Source organism: Balaenoptera physalus (genome assembly GCF_965194825.1).
Source record: "Balaenoptera physalus genome assembly, chromosome: 8".
In the NCBI taxonomy this organism is placed as follows: domain Eukaryota; kingdom Metazoa; phylum Chordata; class Mammalia; order Artiodactyla; family Balaenopteridae; genus Balaenoptera; species Balaenoptera physalus.
This window is the reverse complement of record NC_138887.1, coordinates 49,335,945-49,350,039: the sequence shown is the minus strand read 5'-3', so window position 1 is coordinate 49,350,039 and position 14,095 is coordinate 49,335,945. Positions and strand designations below refer to the sequence as shown.

At 41.0% G+C, this 14,095-nt stretch overlaps 1 protein-coding gene across 1 annotated transcript in view; it reads left to right on the top strand.

Annotated features, from left to right (window-relative positions):
- DNAH11 (dynein axonemal heavy chain 11) overlaps window positions 1-14,095 on the top strand; it is a 312,569-nt gene that overhangs the window by 195,102 nt on the left and 103,372 nt on the right. Inside the window, exons 55-56 of the mRNA XM_082472819.1 lie at window positions 1,834-1,995; window positions 10,926-11,159. Coding sequence (XP_082328945.1) covers window positions 1,834-1,995; window positions 10,926-11,159 — 396 coding nt within the window. The remainder of the gene's footprint in view (window positions 1-1,833; window positions 1,996-10,925; window positions 11,160-14,095) is intronic.

Sequence of the window (14,095 nt, the reverse complement as noted above, 5' to 3'; positions counted from 1 at the left end):
AATCCTTTGAGAACCACTCGTCTCCTGCCATCTGCCCTCCACGTGAAATTTAGATGGCATTGTAAGGATCCTTATTTACGCCACAATAAATAACATAGAAAAAAAAAAAATGTCTTCAACTGTAAAATTGTAGAAAAGGAAAATAATTCTTTAAATCAGTGTTCTATATTATCTTTCAATAAATAATTAAGGCATATCATTAACTCGATGTATTTTTTTCCTGAGGCTCACCACACATGGTTCAGATACTTTGTTTTCTAACACATTCTTCAGACCTGATAGTATGCCGGTAGTAAGTGTAGAAACAGAGTAAGTGTAGAAGTGATGGACATATTTAGGACCTCAAATAAATGATGCTTTCCCCTACCCCCCTCTCTTTGCTACAATTATGTATAAATGAAGTCTCTAAAATTGTCATGAATGAGAGGTAAGTTGGGTGTAGAAAACCAGCTTCCAGGACATTAAGGAGAAATACTCATGTATGGGGAGACAAGGCTGTCAGGAGACACCTAAACACTGAGATTTAAGTGAAAATTCTGCCTTGTAAGTGAGGCTCGTTAACTTAGCACATGCAATATTACAGCAATTATTCAGTTTGTAACTAGACTCTTGAATATAAAAAAGAAATGATCGGTCAGCTGATGCATTGTTGAAAATCATTTTAGATCTTAGGATTCATCTCGAGTTGTTGAAAAGCCATAGTATATAAAATTAATATGGTAAAAACACCTGTTAAACGAGAATATATGGTTTCACATATTTTTATGATTTTTATGACAATTTTAAAATGCTATGTGGGAAAAATATATCTCTTGAAAAGTGATTTTGTTAGTTGCCTTATCTCAAAGTGTGAGAGACTTCATTGAAAGAACTGCAGAGGTTTGTTTCATATCATCAAGTGCAAGCCGCGTCTAGAAAAAAGGAAACCAAGACTCATCCTCAGACCTTACCCCAGTTGGCATCAGTCTCCCCAGTGCCCTCAAGTCCACACTGACTTGGGAAAGAAGGCAGAGGACAAAAAGGGAGCTCCCTAAACACCTCTTTTGTGCTAGTACTTTACACAGGGCATCACGTCTGACGAGCCCAGAAAGGATATTCAGACCCACTGGACTCCTGATAACCTGCTTCCCTCACTGAGCTTCTGTGACACATGTCACAGCTGAACTCAGGCACTCCTGACAGAAAGCAGCCCTGTGTCCCTAAAGAGCGTATGGAAACTTTCCAATTTAACTCTGAAGTCATTAAATACTTAAATAAAACTTTGAAAACTTACAAATTTCTCATCAGGATCATGTATAAACTGAAATTTTTACTCCTTTAAAAATGTTAAGTATGAACTGGAGTGAATGTATTTTATGCAAACAAAATGGAAACAAAGTAAACATTGAATGTGATAAAACACTGTTTTCTTAAAAGTATCTTACACAGTTTTATGGAGACTGGTGAATTACAGAATAGGAGACAGAAGATGAAAGTCTTGGTTATTATTTTATCATAGAGATTTGGTTTTTATTTTTATTTTTAATTGTCATAATGTAACTTGTGTGATAGAAAAGAATGAATTTCCCACTATGCATGATGATCATCAAAAATGTTTAGAAGGAGAGGGACCAATTTTAAGGAAAGCGCACAGCAGTGTTTCTGTATGTTCCACGGGGCAGGTTTGTACTTTGATTAGCAAGGAGGTTAATGTTGCTTTCCACTCTGTGGTGCTTTAGGCTAGTTTAATGTCATGGTTGGCTGCGCTCCTTTCTTTCATTGTCCAGGGTCTCGGTGTAATTCTTTGCTCACTCATCACCCTCCTGTTTGTGCCCTGCCCCCGTGTCTCCACAGATCATTTTGTGTTTCTCTCCGGTTGGTCACACGCTGAGAAGTAGAGCTCGGAAGTTCCCAGCCCTGGTTAACTGCACGGCTGTTGACTGGTTCCATGCTTGGCCCCAGGAGGCTCTGGTCACAGTCAGCAGGAGGTTCATTGAGGAAACCAAGGGAATTGAGGTATGCTGAATCTCTCTCTCTCTCTCAAACACACACACTCTCACGGACCCAAGTCCTCAGTAAATAATTTCCAAAATACACCTCCTAGCAGAAAGCTGTCCTTGTTTGTTAAGATGATAAGATCATCTTTGTGAGTTTACATTTTACGGCATAGGATGGCTGATCTTTTTGTATCCGGTTGAGGTGCATACACACACACATACACACAGACACACACACAGATACACACAGACACACATACACAGAGACACACACTAACACACAGACACACATATACACTAACACACACACATAGATACACACAGACACACACACAGAGACACATACACACTAACACACACACAGACACACAAACACACTCACACACACAAACAGCACGTGAGTGAGTTCTTACTCATCCACTGACTCACCAGAAGGCCAGGATCATTCTTACTTGCATCAGAACAGGACTTACTGAATATAAATCCTTTACATTCACAACTGAACAAAAAAGTAGGCACCCATAGCCATGCAATACTTGTTCTTAACAAAGTAAGGCAATTCATTGTGGTTTTTCTCATTACGGTACTGATAGGTGAAAAATCAGCCCCCATATATTTAGCAATCACTGAGTCAACTAATGTATATGCTTCTTTGTTTTATGGGTTTATGTTTTATACATTATGTTTGTCATTTGCTCATGTTGAAGTTTCCACCTCCTATTGCATTTTTTAAAAGTTGCATGAAACGAAAAAAAAGAAAAAAAAAAGAACAACTTCAAGCATTCAGATTCAAAGAGAAAAAGGAATGTATCAATAGATATGAAGGTGTCATTTAGACCTCCTAGAAATGATGTTGTGCGTCAGTCAAGCACCTTTCTGATTGGATAGTTTGGATGGATGGTGATTGTGAACATTTCCCAGGGAGGTTTGTCTTCTGATTCCTTGGAGTGATAAGGCCAAAGGTGCCTAGAATAAGTCAGGCAGGAAGAGTGATTCTCAGAGCCAAAAATAAAATCAGGGATATGTAAGGAGCGATGGCTGTTTCCAGCTGAAACTTTGCTGTGAACAGGGGCAAACTGCTGTAGCCTCCTTTCCTCCCAAACCCGTAACTGCTGCTTTTCCAAAGCAGTCCTTTCACATTTTGTTGAGTATTATATCTTTTGGTGGCCAGATGGTTAGAAATCTGGGCATATTTACTTTTTCAATTAATTATTTGTAATGCAGCTAGCTTTATTACATATTTATATTTATATGTATATTTTATATACATAATATATACAGCTTTATCATATATGGTTTATTGTATTTTCCAAAATGTCTATTAATCTAATTACTTACTGCTGGATTGCCAGGGAAGAACTGTCATGCAACATCTAAAAGACGTATATGATAGAGGTTTTATCATATTCAAATACCTCCTCTTGCTTTCTTTTCTCCACACACACATTTAAAACATTTCTATAAATTAATGAAAACAATGAACTCCTCTATTTCACTGTTTTCTTCATATCCAGAAAGTTCTTTCTCTTGCCTGTCTCTACACTCACCCCTAACATTGAATGAACTTACCTAGACCTTTAAAGCAACAACATCGTCAGGATTTGGGGGGTAAAGAGTGAGGAATATTAACGTGTGGTTCTATTTTTTTAAGTGATATTCACTTTTTCCCACTGGTTGGGGGGCACTGCAAAGCTTTTCTTACATTTAGGGAAATATATGTAAATTTGTTCCCATGAACAGAGTGGTAGACCGTCACAGGAGTGATTGATTTCTGTCTGAAATGCTGTTCTCCACATTATGTGCCTTCCTCAAGAGTCAGAGGAACCCCATTTAGTGGAGACTAACACTAGCATTAGATAAAGTCTACCAGAAATATTTTCTACTTTAAAATCTGGAAAACCATTAAATATGACAAATAATGGTCACAGTTACTAACACAAATTTCTTCAGCTATCGCTAGGTCCACTGCATTTCTGGAATTATGTAGGGAATTATTTTGTCTTCTAATAACTACAAGAAGCATTCAGAATACCGATTTACTAAGAGGAAGAGAGCCTGTATGTATCTTTTGGTAGCAAAATTCTGTTTCATCCAGTTCATTTGATCAGGCTGGCTTGGTAAGGAAGAGAAAAGGACCAGCATGCTTTGTTTCTTAATGTTCATTTCTCAAATGGGAGAAAATCAGAGCCGGTGGTGTGGTTTATTTTAGTGTCTGGCACAGTGCTTTAAGCCCCTTGCCTTTGCTGCTCTGGTGCAGACTTTATCCTGTCAGAGTAGGTGCCACTTAAAAACAGCTCCTGCTGAAGGAGCTTTGATACGCCAGTGACCATTGACATCTACTGGACGAGGCAGGACTTGCATCATTTTAAGTCCAGAGGGCTCCTCGCAGGTCCTCAGCTCTATTTGGTGGTATCATGATGCCTCCTATAGGACGCTAGGTGCCAAATAAGAATTTAAAAAGCACTTTCCCATTTCTATGGAGCTGAATTATGCCTGGAAACAAATTAGTCAATTTCGTTCCAGTGCTGTGTGCTTATTTAACTTTCCCACCTTCCTAATTCGTTACTCAGGAGCAATAATTATAATTCAGAGTGCAACGTGTCCATGTTCTTCTCCAAACGCGTGGGGCCTTTTCAGTAGAGGTCAAAAACAGCTTTTACATTTTTTGAATGAGCACTAATTTGATCACTTTCTTAGTTTTAATTTCGACCGTTAAGACTGAGAGTTGTCAGCATAATTTAGCACTTCTTAATTATTGGCCTCGTTTGCTGAGTGTAAGGTACTTACACAAGGTGACCCCTCCCTTTAGCCACAGAGAAAGGATTCATTAAAGGCAAGCGGTTTTGTGTGTGTTGACATATAATTTTCAGGTAGTATACACTCAGCACCCAGGGGTGTGGGCTGACCAAGTCTAAGTAAATGTTTGTGCTACTTTTCTGTTACCTGGTACTGAACTAAAATGACAGCTGACAGAATGACCAAAATAGTTTGACACTGAAGTATCACCAGGTATTTATCTGAAGACTTTGTGTCAACATACACTCCTCATAGGAGATTTGGAAATGGAGATGGAAAGACACAGTGTAAGGAGGGAGAAGATACCTTCCGGCCATCCCTGGGAATAGGGTTACAAATGATAATTGGGAGGAGGTCTTGTTGAGAAGTATATGGGTCCCAGTTAGGAAAATTCAGGAAAAAAGGCAGGAGAAACAGGTGTTAAGAGATAAGAAATGGGACTACCCTGGTGGCGCAGTGGTTAAGAATCCGCCTGCCAACCCAGGGGACACGGGTTCGATCCCTGGTCCGGGAAGATCCCACATGCCGCGGAGCAGCTAAGTCCGTGCGCCACAACTACTGAGCCTGCACTCTAGAGCCCGCGAGCCACAGCTACTGAAGCCCGCACGCCTAGAGCCCATGCTCCGCAACAAGAGAAGCCACCGCAATGAGAAGCCCACGCACCAAAACGAACAGTAGCCCCTGCTCGCCACAACTAGAGAAAGCCCGCGCGCAACAACAAAGACCCAATGCAGCCAAAAACAAATTAATTTTTTTAAAAAAATGAATAAGTCCTATTTAAAAAAAAGAAGATAAGTAATATTTTTGATTTTTCAAGTCAAAATGAATAACCGACCTACTTGAAAGCAGGGCTTGATGAAAAGAGAAATTATTGAATGGAAGTGAAAAGACGAGCTCTCTGAGGAGTGAGATTTGCTTCGGAAGGAGTAGAAAAAAAAGACCTGAGCAAGATGGAGAAGCGCATGCCCATCCTTTTCAGTCACGTTGACCAACTGGCAAGTAAAAATTCTCTGTCCTTTTGCCGTGATACTTCAAGATAGTTACACAAGCTCAATATCATCAGCTTTATCAATAAAATGACTTTATTTCACATACTGCCACCTCTTCTATCCAGAACTTGTTGAAGGTTTAGCAACATAAGAATGGCATATTCTCCTACCATTTTCCAAACCAATCATGGGAAAATGTCCACTCAAGGAGGAAAGTTATTGTACTGCTGTATTTCAAGGACTGATTTCATGACTGGTCTCTAGCTTCCTTTTAAAACCTTAGGCTAAGCATGAAGCACAGTAAACAACATTTTGTTAGTGATAGGTACGTTAGCAGCAGCATTTCTGTTAATGATTTTAAGCGCAGTTCTTGCTTTGAAATATAAGTGAGGGTTATTCAGGATGAATTTCAAAAGCGGAAAGATAACCTTGTACAATAGAAATTCTATAAATTTGTGAAAAATATCCTCGTTCTGAAGAATACTGAAATCATTTTAAAAGATTAAGACAAAAACAAGTGCAACCAAATTTCTATTGAATCTGCCTAAATCTCATACTGGCTTAAACCTATATTCAAACAGATGAGAAAAGGCCCAGGTGGTGGTTAATATATTCCCCATTCTTCAGCCCTCTTTCTCCTTTGCACATGCACACTAACGTACTGTTTGCCGTACATTTCTTGCTCTGTGCATGTTACTTAAATTTAGGATAGAATTGCAAAAAGCAGTAGAATGCTGCTTTCCAGGGTTTTTGCAGTTATGAAAACTTTAGGAATCCCCTCTACCTGGAAAGTAGGGTTCAGTTTTTACAGCTGCCCAGGAACTTGGACATGCTGTTAAGTTGAAAGTTTAGCTAAATCAAATGGAGGCATCACTACATCCTAGTTATAGCTTTGTGGCTTTCCTCCACTGCTGGCCTCCCCAGATCCATCTCCTGCCTTGTCTGCTTGCTCTGAGAGGGGAAGCTGTGTTCCATCTTACCTCCCCATGCCCTTAGTCCTCAATTGCGTCTTTGTTTTAATGTTCTGTCAGTAAGCCATTGAAGGCTACCTCTTTCGAGGATTGGAAACTCATCTGGAAGATTGCTAGCTTATGCTGGACTCAAACTTGCCTTTAACCCAGGCTTGGTCTCTAAAGTTTAAAGACAAAAATAAAACACAGGAACAAACTAACAATAAAATGCCTTCACCAAAGTAGCAAACAAAAACAAAAAACCGGCATGTAATTTAGAAAACTCTTTGGCTCTTCATTTAACACTTGTGGCTGCTCTGTCTGGTGGTAATCTTCCTGGGACTACTGTTGGTACTATTACCATCACCAAGAGCAGGGTAACACCTGCCCTGCGTTCACCTGCCCTGCATTTGCATTGTTTCCCACCTCTCATCACCAACCTTCTAAGCAGGGACCACTGGTTTCCCTGTTGTACATGTGAGAGGCTGGCAGCCATAAGCGCAAGATCCCTGAGCGGGTGAGGGGCCCATTCGGCACTTTCATGCCAGAGCTCATATTCTTAAATCCTGCTCTGGACTATTGCACAAATGTTTGCCTCTTCCGAAGGAGGAGTAAAAGGAAAGGAAGACAAGAAATAGAGTAAAAAGGAGTGAGGAAAGTCTAACTTCTGATTTTGTGGGCAGTAGGAAGTACAGGGAATGAAATCACTTGCCCAATATGACAGAACTGCAAATCTAACCCAGGTCCTAGGATTCAAACCCCGCATCCCTGGCTGCCTCCACGATTTTTTCCTGGGAGCCTATTAGCACTATGAGTGGTTTAGGAGAGGAGCTCAAATATAATACTGCCATTTTGTGCGTTATTAAATTTTTGTTATTTAATAAACCAAACTTACAACCACTGTAGCTAATAGATTCTCTACTTTGACCAGACCCAAAAGGAGCTAAAAAGTACAAATAGGATATATTGGGAGTCTGGGATTGTCATGTACACACTGCTATATTTAAAATAGATAACAAGGACCTACTGTAAAAAAAAAAAAAAAAATTAAAAAAAATAAAAATAGATTTGGAATTATTGAAAATTAACATAGGTATTAAATATGTACAGTTTTGTATATTAATTATACTTCAGTAAAGCTGTGAAAAATTAACACAGAAATAATTTCTGAGAAAAACTACCAAGATGGACAGTAGGTGTACGACATTACATGTTACGAAATTATCCCAAGTTAAACTTGAAAGGGAGGGCTTCCCTGGTGGCGCAGTGGTTGAGAGCCCGCCTGCCAGTGCAGGGGACGTGGGTTCGAGCCCTGGTCCGGGAAGATCCCACATGCTGCAGAGCAACTAAGCCCGTGCGCCACAACTACTGAGCCTACGCTCTAGAGCCTGCAAGCCACAACTACTGAGCCCGCGTGCCACAATGACGGAAGCCCACGTGCCTAGAGCCCAAGCTCTGCAACAAGAGAAGCCGCCGCAACGAGAGGCCCACACACCACAACGAAGAGTAGCCCCTGCTTGCTGCAACTAGAGAAAGCCCGCGAGCAGCAATGAAGACCCATTGCAGGCAAAAATAAATAAATAAAATAAATAAATTTATTAAAAAAAAAAAACTTGAAAGGGAAACTATTTTCCTTTTTTTTTTTTTTTAATCTGCCTCCTTTCCCTTCCTTGAATACAATACTCTTGAAAGACTGAATTCAAAAGTACAGGTATATAGTCATCTTTGCTAGTCTTGGGGAGGTGTAAAATCCTATGTAACCCTTAAAGTGTTTGATTTCATTCTGGCCTCCAGGCATTGGTTTTCATTCAAAGTTTGCTGTCATTTTCAACAACGGGGACATGCTGGGCATTTGCTTGAAGAGTCAGGTGGCCAGGGTACTTGGTGTGGCAGCGATTGCCCCTGCTGGAGAACCAGGACACCAAGTAGAAGAGATTGGTTTGTGCTTCTGTGCTTACAGTGAGCCATCACAGAGAGTAGAAATTAAACACTTTTTCTTAATGTGAGGAAAAAACAGTTTCTGCTTTGCATTCGATTATGCATTGGCTTCAACAATGTTTTCCAAAGCAGATTAGTGGGGAAACCTTGGATGTATAACCATTGGATACTGGCACTTTGCTTATTTTTATTTTTGCTTTCACCATGATTGGCTGTAAATTGACTACAAATGGGATCAACCGGTTTTCATTAAGGGGCCAAATGTAGCAGGAAGGAGGTTCTCCACTCCCAGCTCTAAAAGTGAAAAATACAGCATCGCCATCACCGTCACTGTAGCCGCACCAGCACCGGCAGCTATCTCCTCCCGGGTCACCCCCCACCCCACACTGCCACACCCCCCCCAAAAGAAAACTGGAGATAAATGAATGGCAGAATAAATAATTTATGCTAATGAAATTACTGCAATTAGTAGTTCTACAATGACCCTTTTAAAAGCCACAGCTGTTAATGTCAGGAAGTGCTGTCACTACTGACCTTATCATAAGAGAAAGTGACAAATTGAGAATGCGGGGAAGACCAGTCATCAAAGAGGTCTGTTCTGGAACGATTAGAGTTTTCTGAAAAACAGTGTGAATTACAACCAGCTGCTCCCTGGCTCTGCAAGTCTCCCATGCTGTGCCATTTTGTTAAGTCTGATAACAATAGTTATTTTGCCCCATTGAGACAAGTTGTCTCGGGCCACTTCCAGCTCTACCGGAAACCACTTCTTCCATCGCGGATTTACAAATGAAACTGTTGTTAAAGAAAGCTTTTCAGGGCAGCCGAGGAACCTCCTCATAAGGATCATGGCTGGGCAGAGGCCAGGTTTTGTGTGTTTTTTTTTTTTTTCTTTTCTGCAAGGAGGTTGCACTTGGCTGGGGACATATTTATATTTTAGAAATATACATGCTGGCTTTTAGTCTCATTAAAACCACACAGGACAGGCGTGAATTTCTGCCCATGTTTATATTGTAGTCAACTTCTCTAAAAAATAAAATCCCTAAAGGGGATATGATTTATATGGTGTTGCTTAACTTCCTTATTAATTTATATTCTGAATTCACTACTTGGTAATGTACATACGTCTCAGATCTAGTAGAAACAAAGAATATTCAGGATTTGTATCATTCTGTATTTAACTTTTGCTTTCAAAACATTTTCGTTACTAGCGCAATAGATTTTTAATATGCAGAACAGTCCGGTATGTACATATTTTAAACCCAGTCAAGCGTTTTCCGTGAGGTTGGAGAGCCAAGTGTTTAGAAATTGCTTTGGAGCCGTTCTTCTCCGACAAGAATCTGCCTGTCTCTCCTCGCACCCCAGGTTGTGATATTAATGGCGCAGGTTTGAAACGTTTAACTGCATCACCAGCCGCTTGTGTGCAATTTCCCCAAAGCTGTCTGAGCTTTATTGACAACACTTTGGTAAATTATGTGTGACTTTCCTAAGAGTTGGTGTAGCTCATTTAATTCATATTAATTGATTTTTAGGCTCCCGTTGATTAATTGAACCTGGTTCATCTCGTACAGAATGCAATAAATAATCATTAAAATGCGGGAGATGTGACTCCACAAATTAAAAGGGGAACTACTTCAGAAGTCAGAGAGGACAAAATGGAAAGAACGTCTAGTGGGGGGGGGTTCTCCAGTAAGTCTTCAAAGTAGAGTTGCTCAATTTTTTGTTTGTTTCCAAATGAGAATACATATAATCATAATATTTTTCTCCCAGGAGCAGTGACTTTTATACCTTACCCTCCAGTTTGTTTCCACATGAGTTCTTATAAAACTGTATATTTCTCAGTTTAACCTTTTTTTTTTTTTTTTTTTTCCAGTGACTGTTGGTTTTCTTTGGCTGACGTTTAGCTTGAAAGCAACACCAAAAATACTTCTCTGAGTACTGGGTCTCAATTTCTCCATTTTCTCTTGCACACGCTTGATAAAAATCAAGTCGTGAAAAGCAGTGCTTCTGTCGCATCTTGGCTTTTGGGTTTGGTATGTGGAGCACATACAAATCCTTTGGCCTACTTGGCAAGAAGAGGTTACAAAGCTGAAAGGTTTCTTGTCATCTCTGCAATTCCGTGGACATCTCTGAAAGACTAAGTTTTCCTAGAAACTAAGCTGTTCTGGCTTTTAGAAAATAAATACTGCATAATTTCGCTGATTTTTCTTCTTTTATAAATTTGCATTTTTGTTTTCATTTGAGAGAATTTCATGTGAATTGCCATGTGTATGTTTCAGCCCCTGGATAAAGATTCTATTAGCCTCTTCATGGCACACGTTCACACTAGCGTAAACGAAATGAGTACCAGCTATTACCAGAATGAGAGAAGACACAACTATACCACCCCAAAGAGTTTTCTGGAACAAATATCACTGTTTAAGAACCTGTTGAAGAAGAAACAAAACGAGATATCCCAGAAGAAAGAGCACTTGGTGAATGGCATCCAGAAGCTAAAAACCACAGCCTCTCAGGTATGACCAGGGTATGTTACTACTGAGTGAAATCAGTGCTCCTAAAATTAAAAAATACATTTGCTTTTGAAGCAGCATTTTAACCCACTTGTATAAGATGCATAGTGCTAAAATTTACAGTTTAATGATAGATACAGAGAACACACAGTTCCTGCTTTCCTAAGGCTGGAAAGGGATCAGCCAGTTACACTATCACAGCTGGTTTGGAGAGAGCCCTTCGGTTGTTGGCCTGACTCCGTGCCGGGCAGTGTCGAGATGCTGAACAGAGCAGGCCCAGCTGATTCCGCTCTCCTCTCCCACTGCTTTGATGCTCTGGGCTTATCATCAGGAACTTTGTCACAGGACAATGGAAATCAGATCCCTCTTGGTCTCAGATTCTCAACCCCCCAGTGAAGGCAGCATTTCCTGGCCGATGCTGTGATAATGGGTGTTGTGATTGGGGTCCCTAAGTATAGCAGTCTTCTCTGGCCTTGGTGTCTGATCTGCTCCCTTTAGCCACTATCTCTCTTAGGTGAAAGTATCCAGTGTTGCTTTCATCCTCAACCATAAGGCCTCCACTACCTTGAAGGACGGCACCTCTAACCTCCTGGAGTCAATCAGGAGGGAATCAGCATAGGATGTTAATCATGTGTGGGTCTGCACACGTATTATCAGATTTTATGGTTAAAAATCAAACAAGTTTATGAAGTAGGTGTTCCTACTGAAATTTTACACATGAGGCTTAAAGAGTTGAAGGCCACAGAGCCCATGAGTTTTGAATTGGAGCCCAGATCTCTGTAAAGCCCATAGTTCCAAGCTGCCTCTCTGTGACTGGTAAAAGAAATTAGAATGAGAGAAGACAAAGACTTGGGAGATGGGCCAGCCAGGCTCTAGAGCTAGAGGAAAAAAACAATCCTCACCTCAAGGCCAGAAACTCCCGGGGCCTTTTCAGAGCATTTGTCATCGGGTTGTACACCCATATGCTTTTCAAGAAATTGGGCCAGTTTTCCCCCCAAGAGTGCTGGTGGCCCATCCATGCCTAGGCTGGAAATGAGACAGAACCTGGCTGGGGGAGTGTATATTGGTGACTTTCACCCTGAAGGACTCTCTGGCCGTGTCCTTCCAGTATGTCTGAAGGCCAAAGCATCACTTGCCTCTTTCCCCCTTCATTTCATACACCAGGAATGGCTCTTTGGTGAAACACTGTGATCTGTGCTGAGCAGTGAGTAGACGGACCACGATTGGGAAAGAGAAACCGGAGTGAGGAGGTTTCCACGACAGTTTCCAAGACTGAGTGTTGCAAAGAATAGTTGCTGGAAAACCCCCAAAGAATATATTCTTATATGTGCATCTTTTCCTTCACTTTCAAAGAATGTCTTTCTTTGCCCTCTCTTTTTATATATGTTTTATCTTACTGTTTTTGCCTTCTTTCTCTTTCATTTGTCTTCCCTCTCCCTGTGCCTCCAGTTCCATCTCACTTGAATCAAAACCCTTTTCCCTAGTAAAGACTTTTTGCTAGGAGTCCTGTTAAGCTAAAAGTGGAAGAGATCTGTGTCCCAGAGCATTTATGTCCCTCTGAATGATGACTCAAAATGAGCCTGTTGACTTTGCCCCAGGAGATGACAGTGTTGGCTAAACTGAACTCAGTACCGGTGGGGCCTCTGCCACACTGCGAGAGTTTTCTCCCCAAATGACAGAGACTAAAGCACGGGGAGTAGCATACTGGTTCATCTCAGTGGTGGCAGCATATCAGTCACAGAGAAGAAGAGAAAGTCTGTGGTTTCCTGACAGTCATCTCAGTTGTGTGTTGTTGAGCTGGGGGTTGGGGAGAGGAAGAAAGAAAGGGACAGGTGACTCATGGTGTCTGCCATGTTCACAGCTGTTTGGGGTCTCCTTATTCCCCCTGGCTAGAAACAATAGGCAGAAAGTCTGAGAAGATACACAAGGTCTTGATGGAAGGACTACTGATGATTTCTTGCCATTAGGTGTTTGTGCATGTGGTTGGAATATCTAATAGCACCTTAAGAGTTTTTAAAATCAATTTATTATGAAGAGGAAGCATAGTCTCCTATGTGGACAACCAGAAAGCCTGACAGTGTAAGATCAGGTGGTGTGCAGAGCAAGATGTCTTCATCTTGGAGCGTGTGCCCTTGCAGCAGTCCCGCAGAGCGGGATATCCATGCCGTCTGAAGTATGTCCAAACCGTAGCGCTGTTCATGCATTGCAGCAAAGCCCTAAACCCCTTCTATAGCCAGGTAGCCCCTCTGCAGATTTAGCGTAGGTCGTAATAGAGAGCCCAAGTGAATTCTCTTCATCGATAAGGCTCGCATCCAGGGCTTGAGATGCTTTGGATATTTCAGACCTAACAGCTTCCTTAGAGATTGAAATCAGGGCTTGAAATAAGTTTCCTCCTAATCTCTTGGATGATGATTTTGATTATGGCCTAACATGTGACTAGTTTCACACGGCTAAAAAGAAGAGAGAAGCAAACATGACTGTGCAGTGTGACCCTGAGTTCATAGAGAGGCTAAAAAAATCAGTCTTAGCTTAAACTCTAGTAGTACAGGTAGCAGTCACAGTACCAGTTGTGCCTTTTAGGGTAGAGTGTAAACAACCCATGTTGGCGGGGAGGTTACAGGCGTCCTTGGATATAGCAGTGGAGTGTGGTTGCACAAGATGAAATTCCTGAAGTGTTTTTAGCAGTGGAGTCAAAATAAATGGTTGTGATTAAAAAAAAAACAAAGAACACAAACAGTAATATTTATACCCCACAGGGGGCATGAGTGACACATGTTCGGGTGACATGTGCTCAGGTGGGGACAGCTGGTGGTGCTTCCCTGAGCTGAGAAGATAAACGTCTAGTTGGTGCTGACATAAGTTAATGACTTTTTCCGCAAAACCATTGGAAAACATTATTCTGTTGATTCCTGTGTTTTTAAAAAAATGCATTTTTTTTT